The sequence below is a fragment of the Tachyglossus aculeatus genome, chromosome 2, assembly GCF_015852505.1.
Source record: "Tachyglossus aculeatus isolate mTacAcu1 chromosome 2, mTacAcu1.pri, whole genome shotgun sequence".
Lineage (NCBI taxonomy): Eukaryota > Metazoa > Chordata > Mammalia > Monotremata > Tachyglossidae > Tachyglossus > Tachyglossus aculeatus.
Genome location: NC_052067.1, coordinates 70886692 through 70899643, shown reverse-complemented (window position 1 = coordinate 70899643; position 12952 = coordinate 70886692). Strand labels below are relative to the sequence as shown.

Sequence of the window (12952 nt, the reverse complement as noted above, 5' to 3'; positions counted from 1 at the left end):
GAATAATGAGTAATGAATCAACAAATGGTTTGTGCTTTCTTTTTAATATATTTGGTTTCATAACCTGAGAGAACATGTTGGCAAAACCCTTTTTTTTCCAAATGCTACATACTTGAAGGCCTATTTGAATTTTTGTGCAATGTTTTCTGCTGAATTCACCTATTTTTAAGACATATATGAAGAGTAAATGTCAAGTAAAAGAAATGAATGCAGTGTCGTTTTAGAAGTGAATGTTTAACTTGGTAACTTAAGTAAAGTCCTTCTAAATATCTTACCTTGAGTTATGGGCTTCCAAAGTCACATAAAAATGTAAATTTCAACACAATTTAAATTCATTTCTAAAATAATGTAAAGGTTCAGGATAATTTGAAATTTACTTTTGTAAAATATGTTTCAGGAAAGCAGCTTAAAGATGGAAAGAAGCCGGAACCATGCAAACCTATTCTCAAGGTGGAATTTAAAACAACTAGATCTGGGTAAGATGTTTGTTTCTAAAATTCATATTAAAATTTAAATAGGACAGAAAAATATATGGTCTCTATTTTCTTAATTTGAAAAATATGTTAACATATAATTATCAAAACCATTAAACCTGATAGAATCTTGTAATGGATCGATCGATCAGTGGGTTTTTTTGAGTGCTTTCTGTGCACAAAGCACTGTATTAAGCACTTGACAGTACAGTAAAAAGAATTGGTAGACTGTCCCTGCCTAAAAGGAGCTAATATTCTAGAGAGGGGGACACATTAAAAAAAAGACATGTACATTAGTTGTTTGGGGCTGAGGGTAGAGTGAATATCAAGTTCTTAGAGTGTACGGATCCTGTGCAAGAGCAGTGAAGAAGGGAGACAGAATAAGGGAAAAGAGCTTAGTTGGGGAGGCTTCTTGGAGGAAATTTGATTTTAATAAAACTTTGAAGCTTTGAAGTGGGGACAGTGGTGGTATGTCAGATATTAAGGGGGAGAGAGTCCAGATCAGGAGGAGGATGTGAGCAAGGGGTTGTTGCCGAGGTAGGTGAGAGAAAGTACAATGGTTGGCATGACACATGACCTTTTTTTTAATGGCATTTATTAAGCGCTTACTATGTGCAAAGCACTGTTCTAAGCGCTAGTGATTCCCAGGCCTGTGCTCTATCCATTATTCCATGCTGCTTCTCAAAACAGGTTGCACAATGTGGCCCAGTGCATAGACCTTGGGCCTGGGTGTCAGAAGGATCTGGGTTCTAATCCTGGCTCTGCCACATGTCTGTTGTGTGACCCTGAGCAAGTCACTTAACTTCTCTGGGCTTCAGTTATCTCGTCTGTAAAATGGAATTAAGAATGTGATCCTGAAGTGGGACAGGGACCTTGTCTAACCTGATTAACCTGATTCTCCCGCTTTTAGACTTGAGCCCATGTTGGGTAGGGACTGTCTCTATATGTTGCCAACTTGTACTTCCTAAGTGCTTAGTACAGTGCTCTGCACACAGTAAGCGCTCAATAAATACGATTGATTGATTGATTAACTTGTATCTAGCCCAGTGTTTAAAACAGTGCATGGCACATAGTAAGCACTTAACAAGAACCATATTGTGCATTGAAAGTCTATCTCTTTTGGAATATCCGACAATTTGCTTCAAGACCCCCGTTAGCTATCTTTCTCCATCCATTTTCTTCATCTATTATTCTCTACCTCTTACTCTTTGCTCCTACCAAGGTCCGCACCTCAGTATGTTTTGTTCTTGACTTACATCTTTCTTCTTGCCTTGGGCTCCTTCTTGACAGAAGTTCTTCCCCATCCTCAAAGCTTTCCTGAGAGCCCAACTCCTCCAAGAGACAGTCCCTGACTAACTTTCACCTTTCTAGGTCACGTCCATCCAACCAACAGCTGCCCTTAGCACATACTTTTATAGCCCTCATGCATAATACGGCTTAGATTGGTTTACACACCTTTATTTATCCTTCCATCATTTCTCTCTCAACAGCTACAGCATTTGATAATGGTTTAGGCAGTTCACCCCGCCGTATGAGGATATAAGCAAGCCCTTTAGGGCAGGATTTCCTCATCTATTACCATCAGATTCAGGGGCAGTCGTCAAAACATATTATTGACTTAATTTGGTGTATTATTTTACACTGTGCTACTGTAACCACAGAGCATAATTAAGTTTACATTTGAAATAGCTAACAATGTTTTAAAATGTTTATGCCCTAAAAGTTTGCCTGTACATTTTTTAATTTAATATTTTTAACTTGAAATTTAAATAAATATTGGGACTGGCCAGATGACACATCGTGTCACAGAATGATTTGCAAAATCAATAGAGTTTCTTTGTCTTCATAACGTTTAGATACTTTCTGTTGGTCATATAAGAACTCTAGAACCCTCACTGTTTTTCAACACTCACCTTCATTTTGCTGCTAAATCCTTCAGATTCCTCGTCTTCATTTCCCTCCTCTTCAGTATATACTTCAAGTTGCTGCCAGGAACATCTCACTTAAATTTTGTTCAGCCCAAATCCTTCCACTCTTCAAAACCCTTTAATAGCTCTCATTTCTCATAACATCATTCAGATGATTCAAAAGACTCCCCACTAGTTTTTCCATCTATCACCGGTATGTATTGAGCACTGCTTCCAAAATCACCTTCTAACTGTTGCCATCTGTTGTCTCTTCCACATCTGACCTCTTGCCCATCAATCAGTCAGTCATTGGGAGAGTGCTATATTTATTCATTCATTCAGTATTATTTGTTGATCACTTGCTGTGTGCAGAGCACAGTACTAAGTGCTTGGGAAGTACAGTTCAGCAACAGAGACAATCCCTGCCCACAACAAGCTCACAGTCTAGAAGGCGGGGAGCCAGACATCAAAACAAGTAAACAGGCATCAGTAGCATCATTATAAATAAATATAATGATATATATATATATATATACATACATATATATATATGCATCATTAATAAAAATAAATAATTATAATTATAAATATGTGTGTGTATATATATGTACAACTGCTGTAGGGCAAGGAGGGGTAGGGCAAAGGGAGCGAGTCAGGGCGATGTAGGGTGAGAGTGGAGGAAAGGGGGGGCTTAGTCTGGGAAGGCCTCCTGGAGATGTAGACACAATCTCTGACTTCAAGAAGTGTGGAACTCTTTTCCCCACCACAAATCTGTTCGACCCAGCTCTCCCTATCTTTAAAGTCCTCCTAAAATCCCACTTCCTCCAAAAAGACTTCCCTAATAAATCCTCAACACCTTACAGCATGTCAACCCAACAGGATTTATGGGTTTTTTTTTCTAATTCAACTATTGTGCCCTGTCACACTCTGGCTACTGTTACAACTTTATTCTTCTTCCTCCTCCCATTATGTGTAACTATTTTATATCTGCCTGACTTCTCCACTGGTTCTAAGTCCCCCTTAGAAAAGGGATAAGTTTTTTGCTTCTTTCACCTTTAGCACTTAGAGTGCTCACTAAATATCACTGATCTGTGAATAATAATAATTTTTTTCAAGTCCCTGAAGGATTTTAGGGCAGGTTCTCTACTTTGTTTATACACCGTTGTATTGCAATCAATGGCCCCCAGTGTATTAAGTTAATATTCTTACTAACTTATATAACATACCACACGGAGTAACTGTAAACATCAGGTCCAGGTCTTAATAGAGGATCGATTACCTCAAAATGGGTATTTGGTTAGAACTTCAAAGGAAAAGCAGAGAAGAAGAAAGCACTAGTTTTTTGTGCTGAAAATGTTGTGGGACAGCTTGTGAACTGCCATCCCACCAACTCTATTAAAATTCACCTAAGAAATCAAACCATTTGTGCTTTTACCAAGTGTGAACCCCATCAGTGCCAAGGACTGTGCTTCACGAACAGTAAGCGCTCAATGAGAAGCAGCGTGGCTCAGTGGAAAGAGCACGGGCTTTGGAGTTAGAGGTCATGGGTTCAAATCCTGGGTCTGCCAATTGTCAGCTGTGTGATTCTGGACAAGTCACTTAACTTCTCTGTGCCTCAGTTACCTCATCTGTAAAATGGGGATTAAGACTGGGAGCCCCACCTTGGGACAACCTGATCACCTTGTAACCTCCCCAGCGCTTAGAACAGTGCTTTGCACATAGTAAGAGCTTAATAAATGCCATTATTATTATTTATTAATAAATACCAGTGATGTGTGTGGTTGTCACATATAATATACTTGCAGTTGTGGCCCATGTCAAATATTTCCAGACTTAGAAGAGAAAGAGTGTTTGGTGTTCACCCAATTATCAATGAACTGTGGGAGTAAATAAGGAAAATGCCTCTGGACTTTTAGTGTACTTTGAACCTTTTCATTTTTTAAAGCATAAAGTCCATTCATTCTTGCCTGCACTCCCAGAGAGCCATAGGTAGGAAAAACCTGAGCAATAGCTCACTCCAGAACAAGTTTGCCTTCATTCCCACTCTTTCCAGAGAGTCTCAACACATATCCAACCCTAGGTCTGGCTCTGAACCCATCTATCTGCCGTCTTGGGCATCTTCTGTTTAACCATGTACATATCATCATCATCATCAATCGTGTTTATTGAGCGCTTACTATGTGCAGAGCACTGTACTAAGCGCTTGGGAAGTACGAATTGGCAACATATAGAGACAGTCCCTACCCAACAGTGGGCTCACAGTCTAAAAGACATATTTCCATTCCAAACTTCCCCGACCTCACAGGGCCAGAAGCACAGGCTAGCACTGTGGGAAAGAAGAGAAGCAGCTCTGTGATGGAGGCAGCTGGGGTTCTTTTCTGTGTTGCGGAGCTTGTTCTTGAGTCGGTGAGAGTGGAATGGAAGACAGAAGAGGAGAAAGGAACTGCCGCTGAAGCCACTCTTGGAGGCAGTGGGCCAGAGCCTGCCTGCAAAGATAACAATTCTTATACTAGGTTAACTACATTTAATTGGATCCAAGCTTAATGTGGCAATATATTTCTCATGAAGAATTCTACAGTAAATAAAAATGGTCTAAAATAATAATAATGGTGGTGTTTGTTTAGCGCTTACTATGTGTCAATCACAGTTCTAAGTGCTGGAGAAGATGCAGATTATGGGGGCCAGAACAGTTAGGGGGAGGGGGAATAATCATGGAGATAGAAGCTGCGGGGGCAGATTGAGACATTCATCCCAGAAGAGTTTGAGGAGAGATGGAAGAGTGAGAGACATGGTGATAGGAAATTGGTCCTGCCATTCCCCCGTCTGCCTCTCCTCAGGAAGGTCTCGTCACTTCCTTCTCACTCCTCTCCATAGCCTTCTTAAACCAGTACTCTCTGTTCCTCCTAGATATTGATTAGTTGGAAATATCTGGTGCCTTCGCATCCTTGTTGTCTTACAGAGTTTATGCATTTCTCTGTTGATTTCCTTAAGTGACACTGATTCAATAATAATAATAACAATGGTATTTATTAAGCACTTACTATGTGCTAAGCACTCTTCTACGTGCTGGGGTATCTACAAGGTTATCAGGTTGTCCCACGTGGGGCTCAAAGTCTTAATCCCCATTTTACAGATGAGGGAACTGAGACCCAGGGAAGCTAAGTGGTTTGTCCAAGGTCACACAGCAGACAAGTGGTGGTGCTGGGATTAGAACCACATCCTCTGACTCCCAAATCCTTGCTCTTTCCACTAAGTCAAAAATAGCTTTTTTATAAGTCCTGCATAACTCCCAAAATCTGTTTATTTCCAGGGAGCCTTTCATTATTCTCTCCGGAGGTTTGTCGTATGACACTGTAGGAAGAAGACCCTGTTTAACAGTTATGCATGGCAAAAGCACTGCTGTTCTGGAAATGGACTATTCAATTGTTGACTTTCTAACACTCTGTGAAACACCATATCCAAATGGTAAGCTACTTAGTATATTCTATTTTTCTGGCACAGTTTCAATAGTATGGTTCAAGATCTTCACCTTAAGTACCCTATACTTGGGGTTGTTTTTTTTTAAATATCTGAGACAAACTGAAATCACAGTCACTTTTATGTGATAAACTTCTAATATCATGGGTTATGGAAACTGACTTTTTAAAGTTAAATAATTTTCTGAATAAGCCTCATTCCTGCTACAGTATTACTATTGCTAATTTTCCTATAGGTCCCAGCCTAAAACTCCTAGTTGAGGGGAAGGTGGACATTTTTCAAAAGAAAACTAACAATTTTTCTACTAATATGAGTTGAACATGTAGCAGCAAAAAAGGAGTGTGGTTAAAATTCTTGAACATCTGCAGAGACAGGAGTAAAATGGGCCATTTTGCAAGATAGAACTTTCCTTTGTTGTTATTGTTTGGTGGTTGTTTTTTTAATAGTGAAGGAACTCAAGGATTGAGAGGAAAGCAGCATGAGAAGCAAATTAAGTAAAATGATAACAGAATTATTATTTGTGTCTAACAATATCATTTCCTTTGCTGAAAGGAAAGTGGCATTTTGCTGTGTCAATTTCAAAGTAAATTTATAATATAATAAACATAGTAATGAATAACAATTTTATGATCACTTGCATTTTATAAATAGAAGATTGTGATAACCCTGATGCTAGTGGGCATTATGCAATAATCCTTACTCTGAGTATTACTTCAAAGTAATGGTATGAATTGTAAAGAAAACACAAACAGTAATCAAGCATTTTTAAAATTCTAGTATTTCCATGATTTTCTAGAGTAATTTAGAGGAGTAATTTTCACTATGATGCTTTTTGTTTCGGGTGATCTTCATTAAAGTACAAAGGCAAGTCATAATTAATATTATTTATTAAAAATGCAGTGTGACTGCTTGATTTAATGGTTTTCCATGTGTATTTTTTTCAACATGGGTGGTGTTGATTTGCTTATGGTTATTGGATGTTTGAACTTGGGTTTTATTGGCAAAATGCCATTATGGTAGAATTAAGGGATGTGTTCCATTCAAGTAATTAGAGAGTTCTTTTTCATAAGAGGCTATTGGCTAATTAAAAAATCAAAGGGCAAAATGTAGGTGAATGAAAATACAATGTTTGAACAAATTCAGCAACAGAATTCAAGTAGTGCAAAAAAAAGATAAGAAAAAATTATGGTTTAAATTATCTTTTATGCATTAAGGGGTTATTTTGTACATAACAAGATTGTTTTCGTATTTTAGATTTTCAAGAGCCGTATGCTGTGGTTGTTCTTCTAGAAAAGGATTTAGTCCTTATTGACCTTGCACAAAATGGGTAAGAATTGGAATTTTATTGGTGGGATATTGAGGAAAATGTGTTTACATATGGCAAAGAAAACCTTCAATTTTTGGCAACAAGTATTTATTTCTGTACAAAATGTTTGGGAGTTTATTTTGGCTTAGTTTGTTGCAGTATCCTTGCTCTTATTCTTCTATAGAGGAGAAGCAGCGTGGCTCAGTGGAAAGAGCACGGGCTTGGGAGTCAGAGGTCATGGGTTCAAATCCCGGCCCCACTGCTTGTCAGCTGTGTGACTTTGGGCAAGTCACTTAACTTCTCTGAGCCTCAGTTACCTCATCTGTAAAATGGGGATTAAGACTGTGAGCCCTAGGTGGGACAACCTGATCACCTTGTATCCTCCCCAGCGCTTAGAACAGTGCTTTGCACATAGTAAGCACTTAACAAATGCCATTATTATTATTGTTATTGTTATTATTATCATTATTGTTATTATTATTATTATTATTATTATTATTATTATTTACAAGAACATGACCTAATGGATAGATCATGGGACTGGTAGTCCAAAGGACCTGGGTTCTAATCCGAGCTCTGTCACTTGTCTGCTGTTTGACCTTGGACAGATCACTTCTCTGTGCCTCAGCTACCTCATCTGTAAAAATGGGGATTGAGACTGTGAGCCCCATGTGCAACATGGACTTTGTCCAACCTGATTATGATTACAACCTGAAATAAGATTGAATGAATGATTACTTTGTATCTACCCCGGTGTTTAGAACAGTGCCTAGCACATAGTAAACGTTTAACAAATGAGAAACATTGCCTAGTTGGTAGAGCAAAGGACCTGAATATAATCTAACCTTGGGCAACTCACTTCACTTCGCTGTTCCTCAGTTACCTCATCTGTAAACTGATTATTAAATCTCTGAGCCCGATGTGGGACAGGGATTGTGTCTAATCTGGTTAATTTGTGTCTACCACAGTGCCTAGTACAGTTCCTAGCACATTAAGCACATGATATAATGCAAAAAACAACCCAAACCCCAAAAGCCATATATTCTGCCCCAGATCCAGGATTTAGGACCATTACCTTCAAGAACAATAAGAGTCTTAGGCAATTGCAGACCTCGGGAAATTGAAAATACTGTAATATTGCTTTAGAGCGCTGATAGTACTGTAACTTGTCTTAATTAGCTCTCTTTGAGTTAGTCTTTTTTTCCACAATATAAATAAGAACTCGCTAATATCCGACTCGAATATTGGATTTTGGATTTGTTGACTGAGCTAGAGGAAAGTGAGGCGGAGTGATTGGGAAGCTGGGATGTAGCGATGCATCTGTACAGCTGCATTAGTAAAACCATATAAATAATTATGGTACTTGTTAAGTGCTTACTATGTGCCTAGCATTTTTCTAAGCACTGGGGTAGGTATAAATTAATCTGGTTGGGCACCTTCATATATGTGAATCTTTCTCTAATTGAACCGTAAAAGTATTCCTCCAAGATATTTTCATCTTTTTTTGATGGGTTAGTAGCTAATCAAAATAATTGAAAAACTTCTAAAACTTGGTCTTAATAAGTATAGTTGTATCTGTTAAGCACTTCCTATATGCCAAGAAATAAACTAATTGGACACAGTCTCTGCTGCACATGACACACAGTCCTTAGGAGAAGTAGAACTGGTATCTCTAGTTTACAGGTGAAGAAATTGAGACACACTGGTAAGGAAATTCAGAGGTGAAATGACTTGTCCAGGGTCGCACAGGAGGAATGTGGTGGAGCAAGGCTTAGAACCCAGTTCTGATTTACAGTTCTCTTCTCTTCCATTGAACAGTGTTGCTTCTCTTAGCCTATTTAGAAATATGCACATAATTATAAACTAATTATTCAGCATTTTAAAATCTAATAATCATAAATTTATGCACACTTTAAACTTGAAATTAGTTATTTCACTTGGATATATATTTACTTTTGTAAATGTGCAAAAAAAGAGTGTTTGCCTGAAAAAGAAGATAGCTATACTGCTGTCGTTAGAAACCGTTTTTGACCTAAAATCTCCTGAGATTTAATTAGCAAAATAGTTTGGGTTGTTTTGTCAGCCAGTAACATGGAAAAATGGCACTGATCATTTCTGATAGTTACAGTTTTTGTGTTCAAAATGATGCAAAGCAGAATTTGAATGCATAATCTCTTGGTAATTGATTCTGGATGCTACTGATCCCAGATGATAGTATTTTTACTATCCAATTTCCTAATAAAATGTTGAATTATAACAAAAGTGAAACATTGATTGCAACATAGGAGAGAATTTCATAGAACTTAGAGTTTGGTACTGTTTTTCAGGGTATGAGGGAAGAAAGTTGTGAAAAATAACACTAAGGTAATACAGAAGGAGAAGCAGCATGGCTCAGTGGAAAGAGCCCAGGCTTTGGAGTCAGAGGTCATGGGTTCGAATCCCAGCTCCTCCACATGTCTGCTGTGTGACCTTGGGCAAGTCACTTCACTTCTCTGAGCCTCAGTTACCTCATCTGTAAAATGGGGATTGGTGTGAGCACCATGTGGGACAACCTGATTATGTTATATCCCCCCAGTGCTTAGAACAGTGCTCTGCACATAGTAAGCGCTTAACAAATGCCATTATTATTATCATTATTATTATTATTATATACCTTTGTTAAAAAATATCATTGGGCTTTGATTCCTTAGATAAGTGAACTTTAATAGTACATCAAGATGCTCATAATAATAATGGCATTTATTAAGTGCTTACTATGTGCAAAGCACTGTCATAACATTGCTATTGCTGTTTCTAAGAGAGTGTCTTGAACTTGGCGAGTAGTGATGAAGGAATTGGGGAAAGTCTTCAGAAGAAATTGGCTTAGAAAAGTGTGGTAATGGAGGGAGAAGAGAAAGGAAAAGGATTTGTAGGATTTTGCCTGTTGGACTGAATAAACCCATTCTCTGTGATATTTTTGTAATGAACACTGTAGTGCATAGGTGAAAATGACTACAAGTGAACCTTTTGCCCTGATTAATATTTGGCAGCACCAAAATAAAATGAGATTTGATGGCTCTGTTGGTGTTATCTCTTGTTTTCATTGTTTTCTCACATAAAAAGAAACAGAGGCCCTTTTCTCCCCTCTCCCATTTTTAGTTTTTGTTTTATAGGTACACAGCTGCCCTAGAGTAGCTTGGTAAGAGTAAGGAAGGAGAATGGGAGGGATTCATTAGTTCCAGGCCAGACATCTTCCATAGGGGACTGCCCTCTATATTTCCAGTTCTCATTGACCTTGAACAGCAGGATATTGATTGGTCAGAATTTCTGCAAAGAAATGTATCATAATCAGAATCCATGATGTGTTTAATATAGTAGCTTCTAATATAAAACTAAGGAAGCTCTTGGTTTGAAGAGAATCGTAAATGGCAAATATTTTGTGATTGTACAGTGTATTCAGCTTATCAATCCAATAGGGGAATTTCGAGAAGTGTTAATTAGCTCTAGAGTTTATTGGGGTCTTAAGTTCCTTGATTTGACTTTGTTCCCAATTTAAATATGAGAAAACTGGAACAGTTTCCAAGTTTATTATGCTACAAAACTACAGATGATTTTGGTTATTGATATGATTTTTTTTTCTTCTGAAGGTATCCTATATTTGAAAATCCCTACCCCTTGACAATACATGAATCCCCTGTTACTTGTTGTGAATATTTTGCTGATTGTCCTGCGGAGCTCATTCCTGCACTTTATTCTGTTGGAGTAAGACAAAAACGCCAAGCTTACAGTAAAAAGGTATGGTACAGTTACAGATTATCTAAATATGCTTATTATGGGAGAAGGGAGGTAGACATTATGAACTCTAGAAATATTTTATTTCCCTTACAACTGAGAGATTTAATGAAATATTTTTCTTCTACTAGGAATGGCCCATCAGTGGAGGTAACTGGGGCTTGGGCACACAGAGCTACCCAGAAATAATTATTACAGGGTAAGCATAATATACTCACATCTAGCCACTGAACAGCACATAACTCATCCTCTTCCTGAGAGCCCCTCTTTATTCTAGTAGTCCTGAAGAAATGCTGCCAAATCTTGGCCTTGGCTTTCCATTTGACATCAAGCAAGGGCATGCACTAAGATCGCCTCTTGATGTTCCTAATGTACTTAGGATTCTGGTTGTAAAGGCTGAAGAAGATCAATGACCCCTTTGTCCTGGTGAATATTCACTTTCACTAAAACAGAATTTATGAGATGGTTTTGTCATTGTTCTCTCACTGGGGTGCCTAGTTGAGAGAAAAAGAGAAATAGATTCCTCTTTGTGTATATATTTGATTTATGCTTGCTTTCCTAGGCATGCAGATGGGTCCCTCAAGTTCTGGGATGCTTCAGCAAGTAAGTATTTTGAGTTGTTAAGCTCATTTACATCTGTCTCCCCATTGCACCTCCTCAGAGCTCAAAGAAAACCCAGAATTTCAAGGAGAATAGGGTGTCTCTGCACACCCCCATTTTCTCAGGTTGAATATGCCTTCTGCTAATTACAGTGGAAAAATCAATTCTCAAAACGCAAATACTTTACCACTCTTCCAGAATACAATTCCTCACCTGTCCCAGGGTAGAGGGTAGAAGAACTGTCAGGAGAGGAGTAGAGCAGCTGTGTCTGGGCAATTGGCAGAAGTTCCAAACGTGTTTGCTCGCCACTCATTGTTCCTATATGTGCATGGCTGAGAAAGTATGGTATACAACATTCATTGAGTTTCAGGGAGACATCTGTATTATACAAGACTTGAAAGAGTTACATTGGTTGTACTTGAGTATCCAAATCTCCAATGCATAGGTTATTCCAAGGAAATGTTAATAGCGGAAAAGTTCACATTCCTTAGTTTAGAAAAGGACATAGTTGTAATGAAACTGAAGGAACCAATGTCTTTATTTCTCAAAAAATTAGAGCTTTTATTAGGCAGAGATTCCTGTAGAGGCTTTTGTTCTTTAAAGTTCGACATAGTTTCTCAGCTCCTGATTTTAAATGTAGATCAAATAGAAGCTGCGTGGCTCAGTGGAAAGAGCACAGGCTTGGGAGCCAGAGATCATGGGTTCTAATTCCAGCTCTGCCACTTGTCAGCTGTTTGAGCAAGTCATTTAACTTCTCTGGGCCTCAGTTACCTCACCTGGAAAATGGGGATTAAGACTGTGAACCCCACATGGGACAACCTGATCAACTTGTATCCACCCCCCCAGCACTTAGAACAGTGCTTTGCACATAGTAAGTGCTTAACAAATGCCATCATTAATTAATTAATCAATAGCAGCTATGGGAGACTGAATGGCTTGACAACAAAATTGCCATTCAAGCTGCTAGGTACAAGACAGAGTAAGAAACACTGATAAACTTTACAGGTAAAAGGGAAAAAAGATAGGGAAAAGATAAGGAAACTTTTGCTACAAACTCTTTCATTGTGAGCCTTTCTTTTTTCTCATGACTATCTGCTTCTTTTTTGTACTTTCATGCTCCTCTCCCTCCCCCCTCTTTTTTCCCCCTCCCTCCTTCTCGTCCTCTTTACCTCTAAGCTTCTCTTTCCCATGTTCCTATCTCCCTTTTAAGAGAGAACAGAGTTTGGCAAATGTTCCTCTTGTTTCTCTACTCAAAGCTCACTGTAGAATATATAACTCTCTCATGCCATTCCTTCTAGGTGGGAGATAGAGCATTTTCAATCCGTAGATTAATGAAAGCAGTTAATGAGCACTTACTCTTACTGCTGACCTCTGACCTGAAACATCCTCCCTCCTCATGAGACAGATACTTGTTTTCC

At 38.4% G+C, this 12952-nt stretch overlaps 1 protein-coding gene across 4 annotated transcripts in view; it reads left to right on the top strand.

Annotated features, from left to right (window-relative positions):
- The window catches only part of STXBP5 (syntaxin binding protein 5), a 179242-nt gene that overhangs the window by 103843 nt on the left and 62447 nt on the right, over positions 1–12952 (top strand). For all 4 annotated transcript variants that reach the window (XM_038742277.1, XM_038742273.1, XM_038742274.1 and 1 more), the window contains exons 9-14: positions 398–476; positions 5691–5845; positions 7112–7184; positions 10790–10937; positions 11066–11133; positions 11497–11537. In XM_038742277.1, the coding sequence (XP_038598205.1) occupies positions 398–476; positions 5691–5845; positions 7112–7184; positions 10790–10937; positions 11066–11133; positions 11497–11537 (564 nt within the window). The remainder of the gene's footprint in view (positions 1–397; positions 477–5690; positions 5846–7111; positions 7185–10789; positions 10938–11065; positions 11134–11496; positions 11538–12952) is intronic.